The following is a 15855-nucleotide window of genomic DNA, read 5'->3' as shown; positions in this document are numbered from 1 at the left end:
TATGAAGCGCATGTCCAGATAATTCAGGTCACGTTATTTTCGTGTCTTTTTGGAGTTTTTCCACATATGAATTTGGGTTCTCGCTTGCAGCCATCCTACAGACAGGTTGGTGGGCCATTATTGAGCAAAAACAGGAGCCAGGAGAGGGTTTCTCCTTCACTGTGTTCAGAGCTCTTTGTCTGTGGAAAACTACAAGAAAACAACAAGAAAAAAGTCAAAGTTACAGCCTGCTTAACAGTTTTATGCTTGTTTATTGATGTGGTTGTTGTCTGTTCATGTAAACAAACAAATTTTATGTAAAGAATGCTGTGAGAAAAAAAAACAAAAACTAAACAATCATGTCACATCTATAAATTAAATGGGACAAACAAGCGTTTCCAGCTTAGTCTTGATCAACAATTCTATTCTTACTGAATATATTGGCTGAGGTGACTTGATATCTCCAGTTGCTCTGGATGGTATTATGGTGGAAGAAGTCAAACAAAAGCTACTTCATGTGTGAGATTTTATTATCCCACAGACAACAAGAAGACATGTTTTGTGGCTGAATTATTGTCCACGTGTCCTGCGTAGGAATGCATGCAGCAACTGGTGAGCCTATCGACGACCCCTGGTGTTGAGTTCTGGAACTGCAGGAGCATTTCCTGACATAAACAAAGGCAGGAAGCAGGAAGTAGGAAGACACCGTAGATATAGAACATGTAACAAACTCAGCGAAAGCACATAAAATCAGAAAGTAAAGCAGAAAATAGTGGCGCTGCTCCAGCGGGAGGAGCTGTGAGTATCTCTTTTGTTCTCTCGCCTTCAGCCAATTGTGGCTGCCTGACGTAAAGGCTCTTTGCATAAAATACCCATCAGCCCCCTGTGCTCCTCTGCAGAGACGATTGAACCCAAATTGGGTCATGCCGGGTCGAACCGGGTCCTGTTGGGCCACATTAGGTATGGGGCTCACAGTACTTCATCCTTTATGGTGTATTATGCTTAAATAAAGCCTGTCAGAGAGGTAGTTTAGTCTCTTACAACACTGTTTGAGGTTCCACCATATGTCAAAGAGGTTGTAGCATAGATACCTTTATATACCGTACAGTTCCAAGGGATGATTGTGTTACTTCGGTAGCACATATACTAAAATTGGAACGATACAGAGAAGATTAGCATGGCCCCTGCGCAAGGATGACACGCAAATTCGTGAAGCGTTCCTCATTTTGCATAAAAATATGACTTTTCAAATGTTTGTTCTAATGTTGCTGATTTTATGACAATCAGCGCCTCCAGCGGCGGGTGGCGCTACTGCAGCACAGCGAAGCGGCGAGCAGCAGCAGAGCTGACATGACTGTCAGCACAGTTTCTATCCACTTAATAAAACATTAGGGTGAAAAGAGATGATGACATTCAGGCGTGTGAAGTGGATGATCTGCTGAAGGAGAGTCACTTCCAGGAAAAATACATTTATCTGCACTAACAAACGCAGTCATTCCGTCGACTTCACTCACAGGAGTTGCACAATTTATAGAGAGTCGAAGCCACTCTCCTGTGCAGGGGGGATGCAGAGGTAATAAGGTGTGTCCTGTCTCCTCACCTGTGGCTTCAACAGAAAGTCTTTACACTACCCTGAAATGCTACAGACACAGACAAATAGCTGCTGAGTCCCCCTCACACACACACACACACCAAACATCTTGATGATGTGTAGGAAATCTATCAATCATAATCTAGCAACTCGCTTTTTTCGGCCTGCTTTTAACGTGTTGAAAAAATAATAAATAGTAAGTTATGAGAATGTGCAATCAGTCAACAATTGCAAACGCATCAGGCCTCTTGGGACAAGCCTTCACTGCGCTTACCTGAGCGTTGTTTCTTGTACCCTGTGAGGGACTCTGTCATGCCCTCTTGTGGTCAATCCTACGCACTGCATGCATCTCTTGAAAAACAGTCGGGACAGGCAGGAGGAACAAACAGCAGGAGTCGAGCAGACAGACAGACAGACAGACAGACAGACATGGAGAGGGTCGGACGGATTTCTCTATAGGTTTACTGAAATACACATGATCAACTCTCTACATCTGTTAGAAACGGCGGCGATTTTGTTTATTTGTTCTTTTTAACATGGTTAAATAGCTGTATTTTTTTCTCTACCATCTTTTTGAATGAGACAGAAGTATTTCTCTCCCAAAACGAGCTGATGGCTGTCATGGAGAACTCAACCAGTGCCGTCCCTTACGAATGGGAATACTATTACGATTATGTTGACGTGATGGTAGATGAGAGCAAGCTGAAATACAATAAATGTAAGTGTTTAGTAATGAATTTAGGCCTACTCTTTGCACTTGGCCTCTTGTAATGAACATAAGTTTTCCCTCTTCTCTTTCAGACTCGATTGTCATCATATTCTGGATCACTCTGGCTGCTTTTGTGGGATTTCTCTTCCTCAGTTTGAATCTGATGTCTCTCAGTGGGAGCTTCCCGAGGTAAGTGTGATTCATGAGCGACCAAAGCCTCGCTGCCTTCAGAGGAGGCAGACAGCCGTGGGTTTACCAAACGAAACAATGAAATATGCATCATTTGTGACTGATTTCGTACTAGGACTTTTAACTTTTCTAAATCTAAACGAGCCAACTTTTTATGGACGTAAACAGAAACGTTCAACACTGACATGATGGACAAAAATATAAAAGCTAAATGACATGGAGGACAGCTGGCAAAAAGCTGCTGGGTTTACCTTCTAAAGCTGTCACTCCCCTCTTTTTGCTTTTGGCAAGAAAAATTATTTAGTTAAAATGGATTCAGGAACCTCCCCTCCTACCGTCACTTTGTGGCACAAAGAGCATTTAAATGTGTTACCACCTCAAAGGATCAGCTCTGTGCTTTAAGGTCGGGATCAGTCATTTGTGAACGTTGGAAAGTCTGTAGAGAGTTATAATCTATCATTAAGGGATTTTTTTTCTTGACATCTGATCTGCGCTGAATCCAGTTTCTTTAATTTGCTCCACAAAACTTTCTGTGCTTCTGAAATCCCAAATGTTCATACACATTACACACAGTTTAAGATTATGCCAAGCAGGAAACATGTGGAAAAAAACAAAACACAAAACATTCAAACATTTGCAACAGATTTGTAAATCAACATTTAATAACAAGGAATTTACAAAACATCACAAATCTTTTGTTTGTTGTTTACAAGAACAAAACAAAGCAAAACTACAAACTCTGTTGTAATGACGTCAGAGGACACAGTGGTGTTCAGATGCTCAGATGTCCTTTCTGTCTCTTCATGCTGACGATGTCATTACAGACGGCTCTGATGGCTGTCTGAGTCACTGATGATCTGGATGCTTTCTGTCTCTTAGACTTGGCTCTGGTCACCAGACTCACATGAGACAGGAAGAGCTCTGCTGATGTGGCGCCACTCCACAACTCAGTGATGTACAGCGACAGCAGAAACAGTCCTGCTTCTGGAAAGAAGAAAACATGACGTTTAATTTACTGACACGACATCTTCCTGAAGGACGCACTCAGAGAATTACTGTCTGGCTTTCCACATACTTGCAGAGGAAAAATAAACATGGATCTACTCGTGTTTCTGTTGTGTGCTTTTAATATTTTAGTTAACACTGTTTGTACAACAAATAAGTTTAATGATCCAGGGCTATTAAAAACATCTAAAAGAAAAAAAATTCAAGAATAATAACTTTTGAGGTTGAAGTTTTTGAAGACCTAAAATCATGTTACATCTTGAAATCACACATCAACTGATGGCATCCCCATCAAGTTTAATTTTCATTAAAAAGTTTGAGCACCCCGATCTAAAAGGATTCTATAACTCTATAACTATAACAGATCTTTGGAAAGCACAGTGAAAAAGTTTTTCAGTGAGGTACTGCGCTGTTGCCATGTCGTCACAGTAACAGGGTCTTACCACGTCTAGACTGATCGTGTGTGGCTTCTGGCTGGCAGGCAGAGACGACTGCCTGATGCAGCTCTGGAAGGTGGCCTCGGGCCTCTAGTAAGCGCATCATGATGTTGGCAAACAACTGGAAGGTTTCCATTCTTGACAAAACGCTGGAGTGACAGTGATTTTCAAAGGCCTGATGGTGGAGCCGGAGGAGGTCCGCTTTAAAGCCAGGATCGAGTACCACGACATCCATAATTTCCCTGTGTTTGATGACAGCCTTTTTGACCCAGCGCAAAAATTCCTTTGTTCTGTTCTCATCGTACGAGTCCTCCACCAAGCACCTCAGGGACCACTTGGCGAGCAGGTGCGCAGTATCACCGGCCAACCGACTGGGATCCGCTTTGCCTCTTTCCTGGTCCAGCTGGGGTTCAGAGAGGGGAAACACAGGCTCCCAGTGAACAAAGATGCTGCCGAGGTGAGATTTACACTCTGTCAGGAGACTCTCTTCTTGTTTCTCAGTCTCGGCATCCTCTGCCAGGTTCTCCTTTCGAGTGCGGGCCTTGGAAAAGGAGCCTTTACCTCGGGTCTTATCCTTCCCCATCCCTGAGGAGGAAGATGAGCAAAACAGAGTTTATTCCATCAAAGATACAATGGATGATTTAGATACTATGAAGCAGAGCAAAGATATAAATTTTCCAAAGACTGTAATGGAATAACTTGTAACAACGTGATTTTTTTCTGAGCCTCATTTCTATTCATTTCCTTGGACAGAAGAGCGCAGGGTCAGCGAGAGAGCAGCCACCGTGGAACTATTGGAGTTATCGATCGGTGCCGGTGCTGTTAGTGTTACAGTCTGCCAGGGTACAAACTTTGTATCATAAGACTGGCTTTATTCTTGGCACTGAATATCGAATATTAATCATTCATGGATGCCTCATGGAATTTAAAAAACTGGAGCTAACAGTGAACCAAAACTTGTTGTATGACTACAAGTCAGTCGCATTAAAGAAAACATATACTGGAAAATTTGTTTTCCAATATGCAGGATCAACAATTTACAGTTAGCAGTCATGTAATTACTAACGATCACTGCAGCGGCGGTCTTTATCTCCTTTACAGCATTTTTTTTTGTCCACACCTTCGACAGAAACGTGACTACGACAACATCTGCACAAGCTCCTCGGGATGACAGAATTCTTCTGGTCCGACACACTTAACGGCACTCACCAAACAGTTCCTTCACTTTGTGCTTTTCGGCCAAGGCTTGTATTTGGGTAAGGAGTGCTGTGCTGCGGGACACAGAGGCCCAGCAGAGAAGCAGAGAGAGAACTTCGGTACAAGAGAGAGGCTGTGGGTGGATGGTTAACCGGTCTGCCTGTCGGTTTACTCGGAGGGCCGTCCCACGATGCTTCAGTATGGAGCAAAGAGTGTGCACAAACAGACTGAGCTGAGTGGCCTTCACACACAGCCTGAAAGGAAAAAAAAAATCACTGACATCTGTGACCAAGTTAACTTGTATTTGTTGGCAGCACACACACCGTATGATTAAAAAGGTTTGGGCCAAGAGTCTGAAGAGTGACTTGAAAGTGCAGTTTTACCTGAGGTGTCTGCTGATAGTCAATGTCACACACAGGAATTCACTGATGAGTGGAAGTGGGAGACATTTCACTGAGCTCTGTGGTTCCTTCTCTGTAGAGGAGGAGGCTCCATCAACCTGTGTCTCCTTCTGTCCCAGGTTAGTAAACCAAAGCACATGGAGCAGATCGATGATGGCAGAGAGCAGCTGCTGGTCTAGATTCCTGAGGAGAAGAATAAGTACAGACGTATGTAGAAAATATGAAATGGATTAAAGAGATTTTTGGAGCAATATGAATGATCTCAACACAACAAGCCGACTTACCTTTTTTCCACTACCTGTATTATCCAGGTTAGGAGGCCACAGCTCTTGGTAAGGTTATAAGCTGCTTTGGTCACACGAGCAGCCTGGCACAACACCCTGATGATCTGAGTCTACAGACAAATACATGTGACATAAATGAGACATTACTATATTTATCTATTTTTCTTAGGAAATGCGTTTCAGTCTCCACATAAATCTGTTAGTTTTCATGCTTATTCTCAGGCTGTTTTTCCATTTTTGTGGTTTGATTTGTGCCTTCACACAGACTTATCCGTCGTGACTTCACTGCTAATGTGTTCAGTGTGTACCTGAGAGTGTCCATCACACAGGGGACTGCTGCTGAAGCCTAGAAGGGTCTGAAAGATGCTTTGACGGTCACACAATTCATAGCAGGGTCCATCACTTATCCCTTCCTCCAGCACACTCAAGATCCACTCACGTTCCAGTTTATGCTGCAGAGAAAATAAACAAGTCCGTCATACTGCCATGGTTAGCGCCCTTCCAAAGAAACAGATAACATCAGTCTTAAAAAAAAAAAAAAAAAAGAGGCCTAAGCTGGGAAAGACAAACAGATGAAGGTCAAATGATGTTGACATAAGCAGTGTTTGTTTGGACTGTCATTTATTTCTATGTGTGGTGCAATTCCCCAATCGTGATTAATCGCTTGCAGTACAAGAAAACGGAAACTGCAGTTTATACAAGACTTTACCTCCAAGTCAAAACCGTAGAATAGCCTGAAGAACTCAGGGACTCTTCTGAAGTCCAAACTCTGATGGGACAGCAGAAACCTGTTTAGCACCACATACATGTGGTCCTCTAGGAAAACCGGGAAAAACAAGGGAAAAGGTCAACGATCCTGAGGGCAAAGTTGGTCGTGCAGCAGGCATTAGTAAAAAAGATATTGAATCAAATCATTCCAGGCAGGGATTAACTAACTTTGCTGGGTTACACACCAGGTTTGAGCATCTGCTGAGCCACTTTGGAGATGTAAGTGGTCAGGACAAATGGAAGTCTGTGATTCGCCTGTCGGATTCCATTCTTCACTGTATCCATCAAGTACAGCAGCTATTTGGTAAAAAGAAGCCCATCAGTGTTTCTGGAGGTGATCTCTGCTCATATAACATTTAAATACTCAAACTCCACCTCCCTGACACTTTACCTGTCTCTTCTCTCTGATTCGAGCGCCCTCCAGGTGCTGGTAGAAGCAGCTCAGCACGTGATATGCTGCCGCTCTCACTTTTGGGTCGTAGCTGCTCAGAGCCATGACACTTACTCCAAACGCATGGCTGGATACAAACTTCAGGCAGTCAATCACACACTCTGTGAGACAGAAAAAGTGGAAGATTTAAAGGAATAAAGGAGTGATGACTATAACTGATTAAGGGCAATGACAACACTCTCACCTGGTCGCAACATGGTACTGAACAGAGGCAAAAGAAAACAGGGATCATACAAATTCCCAAGGTCCTTTACCACACTGTTGCTGTATAGCGCCTCCTTACCATCCTATAAAACAGAGAAAAACAGACATTAAAGGTTTATCCAAACAGCAAAAAACATAACTTCTCACTCATTCTTTTTCAGGTATTCATCTCTGAGATTTCTGCAGACACCAGCTCACAGTGGAGGCGAATGAAATTTCATTTGTGATGCTCAAAATAAATTCTCTGTGGAGGATCTTTGAGACACCTTTTTGTAAAAATGCTGTTCTGGAAAGCAGATATGAAACAAAATATCGACCTGCAGGATGATTCTGCGCTGCTGGGGAAATTGTGCAATAGTTTGGAGCATCCTGTCGGTTTTCAGCAGGGCCAGCAGGTCATCTGAGCTCGCTTGCTTCCACAGCGAAGCTCCCAGGCTTTTCCTGGTCTTGTGGTGCTCCACAGCTGCTGGGCCCCACAGGAAGGATCTGCAGTGGAACATACATATTTGGCGCTTGCAAATAACAAGTGGACTTCCTGCATATACAGCTTACAATTATGAATGTAACTTACTGAAATTTCAGCAGACTAACACTGTTTCTCTCATATTCCTGAAGAAGCAATAATAGTTTCTGATCTGCAAACCAAAAAAAAAATGTGAACTAAAGAAAGGCAAGAAAAACACAAACACAAAAATGTTTAGATTTCCTGTTTTACCTGAAGTACTCAGCGTTGCTCCGTAGGCTCCCAAAAGAACTACGAAGTGATTGACGTTACAAACTGTTGGGCATTTCTTCACCAAACAGAGAAGCAGGGACACCAGCGCTTCTGAAATGACAACAAAATAAATGTGTCTGTGTTCAGTAAGGACAAAGTTTCAGCTTTATAATCTAATGTTTTTCCCCACAGTCTACTCCATTCGTACCCTTAGCCTGACACCTGCTCGGCTCTTCATTAGAGTCCAACATAGCGGGCAGAAACAGTGAATGGCTGCTGGTCATCATGTGAAGGGTGGATAAAGGGATCAGATCCTTCTGGACTTCACTGCTACCGTACATAACGTCCAACAGGTTGCTCAGCGTGCTCAGGAAGTGGTGATCTCTGTAGCGATATCTGCAGTAGAGGAAAAAATTTTGCATCACTGATTAAAAACAATAATCTGATGTGACGCTCTTGAACAAACACCAAGCAGAGTGGACTTGGATGTATCTTACTTCAGTCCATTCTTGACAAAACTGTTCCACTCAGATGCAGCGACGTCTTCCACCGATGTCTGTGTAAAGAATTTCAATTATGAAATGCATGAAGTAAAAACAAAACATGTGCAGTATGTGTGAGGAACATAAACCCACCAGAAGTTGTTGCAGTCTTTCAAGGATGCTCTTCTCCTGCCCTGACTGGGAAGCAGCCTGATCTTTAGAGAGACTGTAAGCAGCGATGAGACACTTGAGGGCAGCACTGGTGACCGACTTCCTCCAGGTCTGTTGTTCGTCTGGGCAATCAGCCAGTTTTTCTGTGATAACATCTATTAGTTGCCATCTGGAAGAGAAAACAACATTGAGCTAACAACTTGTGACACTGTTAATTTACTTAGTATTTAGAGTTAAGTAATACCTTTCAAAGCTGTCTACTTTTTGAAGAGCATTAGGCAAATTTTTAATTAAGTCCCTGGTGTCCTTGATGTCTGCAGAGAGCTTGATCAGACCGGCTAGTGTTTCAACAATCTGGGCTCCAGACTCTTCTGTCAGGTTTTCCAGAACACACTGGGATAATTTGGGAAGCAGTGCTTTCTTCAAGGTTTTTAAAACTTCGTCTTGCACTATAAAAACAAAGCAAATGAGCATTTAAATTAATGGACAAGAGGCAGTAAGATTAAAAAAAGTGACATACTGTAAATCCACATGGTGCATGCTTTGACACTGTGGAGAACTTGTTTCAGTACAAACCGTCTGGAGGCCTGGCTGGATCCTCTCTACTTGCCACCTGCAGGTAGGTGTTGATTAATGGAAGGAAAGTCTCTGTCTTGTCTGAGAGCTTCTCTGAGTTTTCCGGCTCTAGGCACCACATCTCAAAGCGGAGGCGGTGTGTGGAGCAGTTCTCCAGCAGCAGAGAGCCAATGGCCTGAGTGTTTGGGAGAGGACACTTGAGACAGTGCAGCAGCACATCTGTGTGGATGAGCTTAGCACTGCCTGGCTCACTAGACAGAGTCTGCAGCAGAAAGGCTTCCAGTGCTGTGCTGGAGCAGGACAGCAGCAGGGCCCCCAGCCCGTGGAAGTGTGCCTGCGACAGAGAGACGCTGTGGTCCTTGGAAGAGTAGGCTTTAGCCTCTGTGAGGATCTGCACTGCTGCATGACCATAGACACTAAGCTCAGCCTGGGTGCCCTCACTGCTGGGGGAAATTAGGCTCTCCTGGGGCAGGAGGAGCAACTTGGAGACAACCTCCCTCAGACTGCTGGACTCCATGTAGCTGTGCAAAGACAGGAGGGCCTGGAAAGGTCTGGACTGTTTCTTTGCACCCTGGGATCCCTTCTCCGTCAGTTCCTTGAGCACCGCTTTCTCTATAGCTCCCATGTAGTGAGAAATAAGCTCCAGGTGACCCGCATCAAGGAGAGTTGGGGTGCTGGTCTTCAGCAAGGCCAGAATATCATCACTGAGCTGAGCACACATGTGCTTTAGTCTGACAGGATTCAGTGTGTGAGGAGGCAAATCAGCCAGCTCCAGAGCCAGAAACCACTGTTCCAGACATGGATGCTTGAAGATGGAGCCAAGTGCAGAAAGAAGAAGCTAAATACAGAAGGTTCCATATTAGAATCAGCAATTCTAAATATAGTAGAAATAAACTTTATAACATCTTCGTTTTAAGGAAAAAAGAAATCCATCAAATCAAAGTCACTGTAAAAGCTGAACTTTTTCTCCACCTTCTCTTTATTGGCTTCCACAGTGGACGACTGGTTGATTTCCAGGAAGAGGTCTGTTCCTTCTTGGGAGTTCTCTGGTGCTGGCTCCGAGTTTGTGGTCTCCTGAAAGCCTTGGAGCCTGGTCACCATATCCTGGAGTATTCCCATTAAGGTCTTCAGAGGGGCAGTTCCTATGTTTTTGGAGAACTGTGCAAAAGGAGATGATGTGTTTTGTATATTTTTAACTTGGTAATTTACTGAGCAGTAAGCTTGTTTTGTGATCTTACCGTGCCAAGGCTTTCCACTGTTGAGTTTATGTAGAGTAAGATCTGCTTGATTGCTATTGGAAACTCTGCCATCAACATGGATGCTAGAGTTATTTCCACATTCTTCCTGAAGGCGTCCTCAAGCAAAGCGCTTGGTCCTTGGCTGTATGCACCTTTCATCAGTGCAGTGAATGAAGCGGCTGCTGACAGTTCCACTGAATGGCATTCAGCAGACTTGAACTGCGAATGAAGAGAACCGTTATTTCCCACATCTAGAAATTAGAAGTATGTCACCCTTTCAGTTAAACAACTTCTTGGCTCCATAAAAACAAACTGACCACGTCTTCCCGGCACTGCTGTGGAAGCCATTTGGAGTAATACTGATGAAGGTGTACGATGGAGGGATGAGGAGAAGCAGAGAGTTCTGAGGACACAAGTTCTTTATCATACTGCAGCAGAGCCAGACAGAGGGGGAGCGGCTCTCTTTGACAGTGCAGCACATCGGAAAGTACTGCAGACAAGTACTCATATACCACCGCTGAGGAAAGAAAAAACAAACAGTTTACAACATATTACACAGTTAGTTTTGGAATAATTATCAGTCAGGAAAAAAACATGAAGAACAACTTTATTCCAATACAAAGTTGCACTTTTGATGCAGCAGATGATAAAATATCAAGCTGGAATAAAAAATGTTTTTAGATGTCCACCATTTCACAGTCGATGTATGCATTTTCAACTGCCAACTACAACAAAACAGCCAACATTTCAACGCTCAACATTTAACTGTTTATCCCAGCTGAGGCAGAAATGCTTTACCCTTGTCTGCTGGCAGTTTGTTTCGGGCTTCCAGAGCAGCGGGTACCAACACACTGAAGGGGAAGGTCTGAATAATGAGGTCTTCACTCAGAGATGGCCCAAAGTCCTCCATTTCACCTTCATTACCCTCCATAATGACATCCAGCATGTCTATGACATCTAGAAGACAAAGTCAGATGTGTCAGGTAGCAAAAAAATGTCACAGACATGCTTATGGAAGGAAAGTTTTTTTAACTTTATCCCTTTAAATTCTCACCATCTATGTGTGAAACTGGGATACTGGTAGTGTCGCCCTCCTGGCTACTCAGGTTAGCTTGCAGATAAGCTGCCTCCTGGACCAGGCTGGCAACCCTGTCTGTGTATGTGCAAGAACTGCACACCAGTTTCACCAACACCTAATGTAAGAGACAGGAGTTTATTATCAGCTCTAACTACTATGTCATGATTAAGAATGTCATGTGTAACCACCAGCAGAACTGAAGTAGACAGAAACGCTGAGACCTAAACAAAAATGTTACATAGATGGGCTCACCCTCTCCAGGAACTGGATGACAGTCTCTTGTTGGCTCGGCTCTACTCTTGCCAGCTGATCGAGCCAGAGCTCAAGCTCAGTCCAGGTGTACTCAAACACCCCACTGTCCTTCAGCACCTGAATACAAGGCAGCAAATGCAAAACAACTGTCACTTCTTTTTTTTTGGTTTTACATACCGGGTTTTATTGATACTGCTGGAAAAAATACATAAAATAAACCTTTCCAGTTCAATATTACAGACTTTTGTAAGTGCTACTCTTACTTCATAAACATGCAGTATGTGCATGCTGTGTCATCTATAAAAACCTACACACGGTGCATGTACACAAAATATCACCTAACACATGACACCACCTGTGCAACAATGATCACATCTGTGTATTCCCGGACTTTAGACTTTTGAAAACCCTACATTCAAGCTGGAATTTTACTCTTGGCAACTACTGGAGGATGTGCTAATGAAATATTCCTTACTTTTAGAACCAGCATCCGTGTGGAGGTTTTCAGGTGGCTGCTACTGCTGCTCACAAACATCTTGAGAAGCAGGTAAAGCACTGACTTCTCTCCAGATGACGATTCTGTATCTGCAACATCCTGGGAAGGAAAGCAATACGCATCGGAAACAATACTAAACACATCTTATAAACCGCCATTACAGATTCAGGGTTAAACAGTGAAGTCGGACTGAAAGTGTAACTTGCTAACCTGTATACGGAACCAGGAGAACTTGCTTGCAGGGAGCTCCAAAGCCAACTGCAGTATCTGATACTGCAGAACTGGGGGGACTTCTTCCCTCATTCCTTTCTCTGACACAATACCTGGAGAGGTGAAATAAAACCAAAAAACTTTGAAGGCTTTGTTGAAGGATCACCAGCATCATACAAAAAACAGAAAAGAAAAAGTATCACCTTTCAAGAGCTTGCTGAAGTCAAATTTGCACTGGCTCACCAGATGGGGCACCACTTTCTGGTAAAGACATATGACCTGAAGAATCAGCGCCTTCAGCAGGATTACCTCAGCTGTCTCAGCAACTGCCCAACATGAAAAAGGAAAAAAAAACACAGTCAATGAAATGTCTCTGCTGGTCAGCCCTGATGTTTTAAAGGACTGATTAGAATAAACAAAATATATTTTCAGTACCAGGCATTTGGTTTTTATCATCCGTCTGTGCAGCGCTCCCTTCACTTTTAGTCTTTTTTCCCTCACCGTTGGCCTTTTCCTTCTTGCTAAGTGACTGCCACTTTGCAACTATGCTTGTCATATCAGGCAAAATCTGCAAAAGGACGTGAAAAGTGAAGACTTGAGTCATTTAATGGTGCACCAGTAAAGTCTGTGGGTATTAAGACAGCATTTTCTTGCGCTTACCTTGCTTAGTGTCTCCCTGTACTGCTGCACCAATTCCTCCATCGCATCAAGACTGTACACATCTGAGCTGTGCCACTCAGACTTATCCAAGAGGTACTCCATATTCTTATTGGCTCTTTTTAGGATGAAATTTAACATGGACAGTGTTGTGAGCTGCACTGCCGTGTTTGCAAGCTGTTGGATACAAGAGCAGACATTTGCAAAATATATGACATAGTACTGCAAATGTTTTGCGTTTTGTGTTACTGCAGCTCCAGCAAAGATGAATTTGTGGAATGAGGCTCAGTCACTCACACTAAGGCCCTGAGTGAAGAAGGCCTTGTTACAGACTGGAGGGAGAGATGTGACCATAATCATGGAGAGCAGGCGAGGGAGAGGGATGACCTCACAAGTTTGGAGGACTGTGGACATCTCTGGCTGGGCCTCATAGATCTGACATGTAAATTCAAGCAGGAAAATTATTTTTCAAAAAAGACAAGGCAGACATAAGCCAGTACATAAAAAAGTCATAATAATCAAACATGCTTGTAAGCATTACCTTTTTTAGTAACTTGATATTGTCCTGCCAAGCACTTTTGAGGCGGGGTGTGTATGAATACTGAGTCTCTTGAAAGTATCTGGCCAGGATGTCAGGGCTAACTTTCAACACATTCACCACCAGCTCTGCCACCAGTTCATCCTCTGTGGCCTGCTTCAGCCCCACCAAGAACTGAAGCAAGACGATGTTGCCAGCTCTGTATGAAAGCATAATCCTGTGATCAGCACGAAAGCTTTCTAGGAGAGTATGAGGTAAACTTAACATGCTGATGGCTCACCTGCCAGCTGTGCCAAAGCTGGCATCATGAAAGCTGATACCATGCTTACGGGAGCTACACAGATCAAGGAGGAAACCGTGGACAAGTTCCCGGACGGCAGACATCCCAGCATGCTCTGAGTCTTCTACCATCTTCACCATCACCAAGAAAAGAAATGAAATTTAGTCCAACAGCTTTGAAAAGGAAATTTGAGTAACAGAGCATTTGTTTCAGCAAACACGAGATAAAATGCAAATAACTCACTCTGCTGTCATCAGTGGCTGCATCTACAATCCCATTCCACTTATACAGAGACGCAATGTTGGCCAATACAGCAGGGGTGAAAAAACGCACTTTCTGTGTTTTACTTATGGCCTTGTTTAGCACAACCTGCAGCAAAAAACAACAACAAATGTAATTATTTAATCCATAAACTGGTTTTTAATGGAAAGTGTAAGGTGCTGAGCTCTTACTCTGGTCTTCAGTGTGGACAGAATCAGATTGACGATGGACATTCTGTCCTCCTTCAGACCCGTACTCAGGATCTCTGGCAGGAGCTCTGACACACACCAAACCAACATGTCAGCAACACACCGGAGATCAGAGCCTGCTGCCTAAATTCTAATTCATGTCTAATTATTACCTTTGATTTCTAGTATTTGTCCAATGGTGGTGTTATCTCCAGACACCAAAAAGGACAGCACGAACTGGATAAAAGACATGCGGACATCAGGTCTTCCCTGGAGAAGTTACAGAAAACAGTGTAAGCGTAAAAATCTACAGAACACAACAACTTCAACACATGCTGAAAAAAGGAAAATGCTACAGCGCACCTTCTTATCCTTTCGCTTGGCCAGCCCAGACAGAGCTTTACTGATGTGAATGTGACTCAGGACCTCTCTGGCAGCATCTGGACCCTGAGACACCAAGGCGGACAGGAAACTGAGGCACTGACGGACAAACCTGTCCACAACAGGAAACACAACATTACAACACATTAGAGTCATGGGAAAAAAGACAAATTTTCTGACATTTTGGGGTCCTCACACCAACCTGTGATTTTCTGAGTGGAAAAATCCCTGCAGAAGCTTCATGTAGCTAGAAACAGTCTTTTTCACAATAGCATTGCCAACCATGTTGAAGTGGGAGAGGTCACTGGCTGTCCTGAGGAGGATCATCTCCAGGCTCTCAAAGACCAGCATCATCTGGAAATAAGAAGGTTTGGTTAGATCTCAGCCAGGTCAGGTCGGGTCAGGTCGGGTCAGTCCCATCCACTAAGCTTACCTCACTCTCCAGATGCTTTTCTCTATCGAGCAACTTGAAGATTTCTGCACACTCCATAGATATTTTAATATAACCTTCAACCACATCATACAGGTCAGAACATGGCAGCTTCTTTGCGGTTGATATGAATGTCTCCAGTCCTGAAGGGGATGAAAAATAATTGAGGAAAGCAAAAGAAGAGAGCACTGCAGGCAGGAGAGATGGTGCTCCAATACTGCCTTCACCCAAGTGGATGGATGGTAATGGACAAATCACTAAAATAAATTCAGTATGACTTCTATGTGTGTATCATACCGCACACATGCACTCACCCTTCACGGCTGTGCTGGGATCCTTCAGCATGGCTTTAAATGCGGTCCCATTGAACTCTGGAACTTTTTCTTTTTTCACCGGAGTGTTGGACTCGGTCGAGTCCTCGCAGCGGCGCTTCTTACCCATTTTAACGCGCCTTAAATGTTATAAGAGACGTTTAGCGGTTATTTGATCCATAAAATTTCCGCCACTACGTTCCACGTTGCGGTGTAAACAGAAGACTGTTCGGCGGAATTGTCATCCGGGCGGAAACGTTTGCTGCTGAACTTTTGTTCCGCTCGCTTCGACCTCAGCTTACTGAGAAGAAGAAACTTTATTTGGCAATATATCTTTACACACACTGAATTTTGTTCTGTAAACCTGGTTCTGGGG

At 43.6% G+C, this 15855-nt stretch overlaps 2 protein-coding genes and 1 non-coding gene across 5 annotated transcripts; 2 read left to right on the top strand and 1 right to left on the bottom strand.

The window, feature by feature from the left end:
- The first annotated feature begins 1102 nt into the window (after positions 1-1102).
- Positions 1103-1208, top strand: LOC124059997. Its single transcript, XR_006843480.1, has one exon. It is a non-coding gene; the product is annotated as a U6 spliceosomal RNA (small nuclear RNA).
- Positions 1209-1984: 776 nt separating this feature from the next.
- On the top strand, positions 1985-3574 carry LOC124059547 (melanocortin-2 receptor accessory protein-like). Of its 3 annotated transcripts, none has more exons than XM_046389641.1 (4): positions 1985-2029; positions 2157-2288; positions 2372-2468; positions 3348-3574. In XM_046389641.1, exons 2-4 carry the CDS (start codon positions 2183-2185, stop codon positions 3394-3396), a joined length of 252 nt encoding a protein of 83 aa, XP_046245597.1. In that variant the 5' UTR covers positions 1985-2029; positions 2157-2182; the 3' UTR covers positions 3397-3574. The 3 variants fall into 3 exon arrangements, with proteins under 3 accessions (XP_046245597.1, XP_046245598.1, XP_046245596.1); XM_046389642.1 differs by having other exon boundaries at positions 1990-2008; XM_046389640.1 differs by lacking the exon at positions 1985-2029 and having other exon boundaries at positions 2050-2288.
- Positions 3107-15723, bottom strand: urb1 (URB1 ribosome biogenesis homolog). Its single transcript, XM_046389639.1, has 39 exons — positions 15483-15723; positions 15172-15311; positions 14941-15092; positions 14721-14850; positions 14531-14627; positions 14361-14446; positions 14152-14277; positions 13909-14039; positions 13632-13827; positions 13388-13525; positions 13094-13267; positions 12869-13001; positions 12637-12759; positions 12434-12546; positions 12203-12322; positions 11728-11844; positions 11452-11590; positions 11196-11354; positions 10715-10914; positions 10398-10616; positions 10132-10317; positions 9160-9997; positions 8828-9032; positions 8566-8752; positions 8428-8486; positions 8139-8326; positions 7931-8041; positions 7787-7850; positions 7533-7701; positions 7196-7298; positions 6952-7112; positions 6746-6857; positions 6502-6608; positions 6101-6244; positions 5793-5902; positions 5491-5691; positions 5120-5361; positions 3917-4495; positions 3107-3452 (listed from the first exon to the last, which is right to left on the bottom strand). The coding sequence occupies exons 1-39, from the start codon at positions 15607-15609 to the stop codon at positions 3241-3243; spliced, it is 6798 nt and encodes a 2265-aa protein (XP_046245595.1). The 5' UTR covers positions 15610-15723; the 3' UTR covers positions 3107-3240.
- Positions 15724-15855: the final 132 nt, after the last annotated feature.

Source organism: Scatophagus argus, chromosome 5, assembly GCF_020382885.2.
Source record: "Scatophagus argus isolate fScaArg1 chromosome 5, fScaArg1.pri, whole genome shotgun sequence".
Classification (NCBI taxonomy): Eukaryota; Metazoa; Chordata; class Actinopteri; family Scatophagidae; genus Scatophagus; species Scatophagus argus.
This window is presented reverse-complemented; position numbering and strand designations above follow the sequence as displayed.

Excerpts from the sequence above, each read along its gene's own strand:
- LOC124059547 (XM_046389641.1), top strand. The coding sequence starts at position 2,183 with ATGGCTGTCATGGAGAACTCAACCAGTGCCGTCCCTTACGAATGGGAA. Across the intron at positions 2,289-2,371 it reads CAAGCTGAAATACAATAAAT|ACTCGATTGTCATCATATTC; the intron begins GTAAGTGTTTAG and ends CTTCTCTTTCAG. Across the intron at positions 2,469-3,347 it reads CTCAGTGGGAGCTTCCCGAG|ACTTGGCTCTGGTCACCAGA; the intron begins GTAAGTGTGATT and ends TCTGTCTCTTAG.
- urb1 (XM_046389639.1), bottom strand. The coding sequence starts at position 15,609 with ATGGGTAAGAAGCGCCGCTGCGAGGACTCGACCGAGTCCAACACTCCG. Across the intron at positions 13,526-13,631 it reads ATATCAAGTTACTAAAAAAG|ATCTATGAGGCCCAGCCAGA; the intron begins GTAATGCTTACA and ends TTTACATGTCAG. Across the intron at positions 11,845-12,202 it reads CACGGATGCTGGTTCTAAAA|GTGCTGAAGGACAGTGGGGT; the intron begins GTAAGGAATATT and ends CCTTGTATTCAG.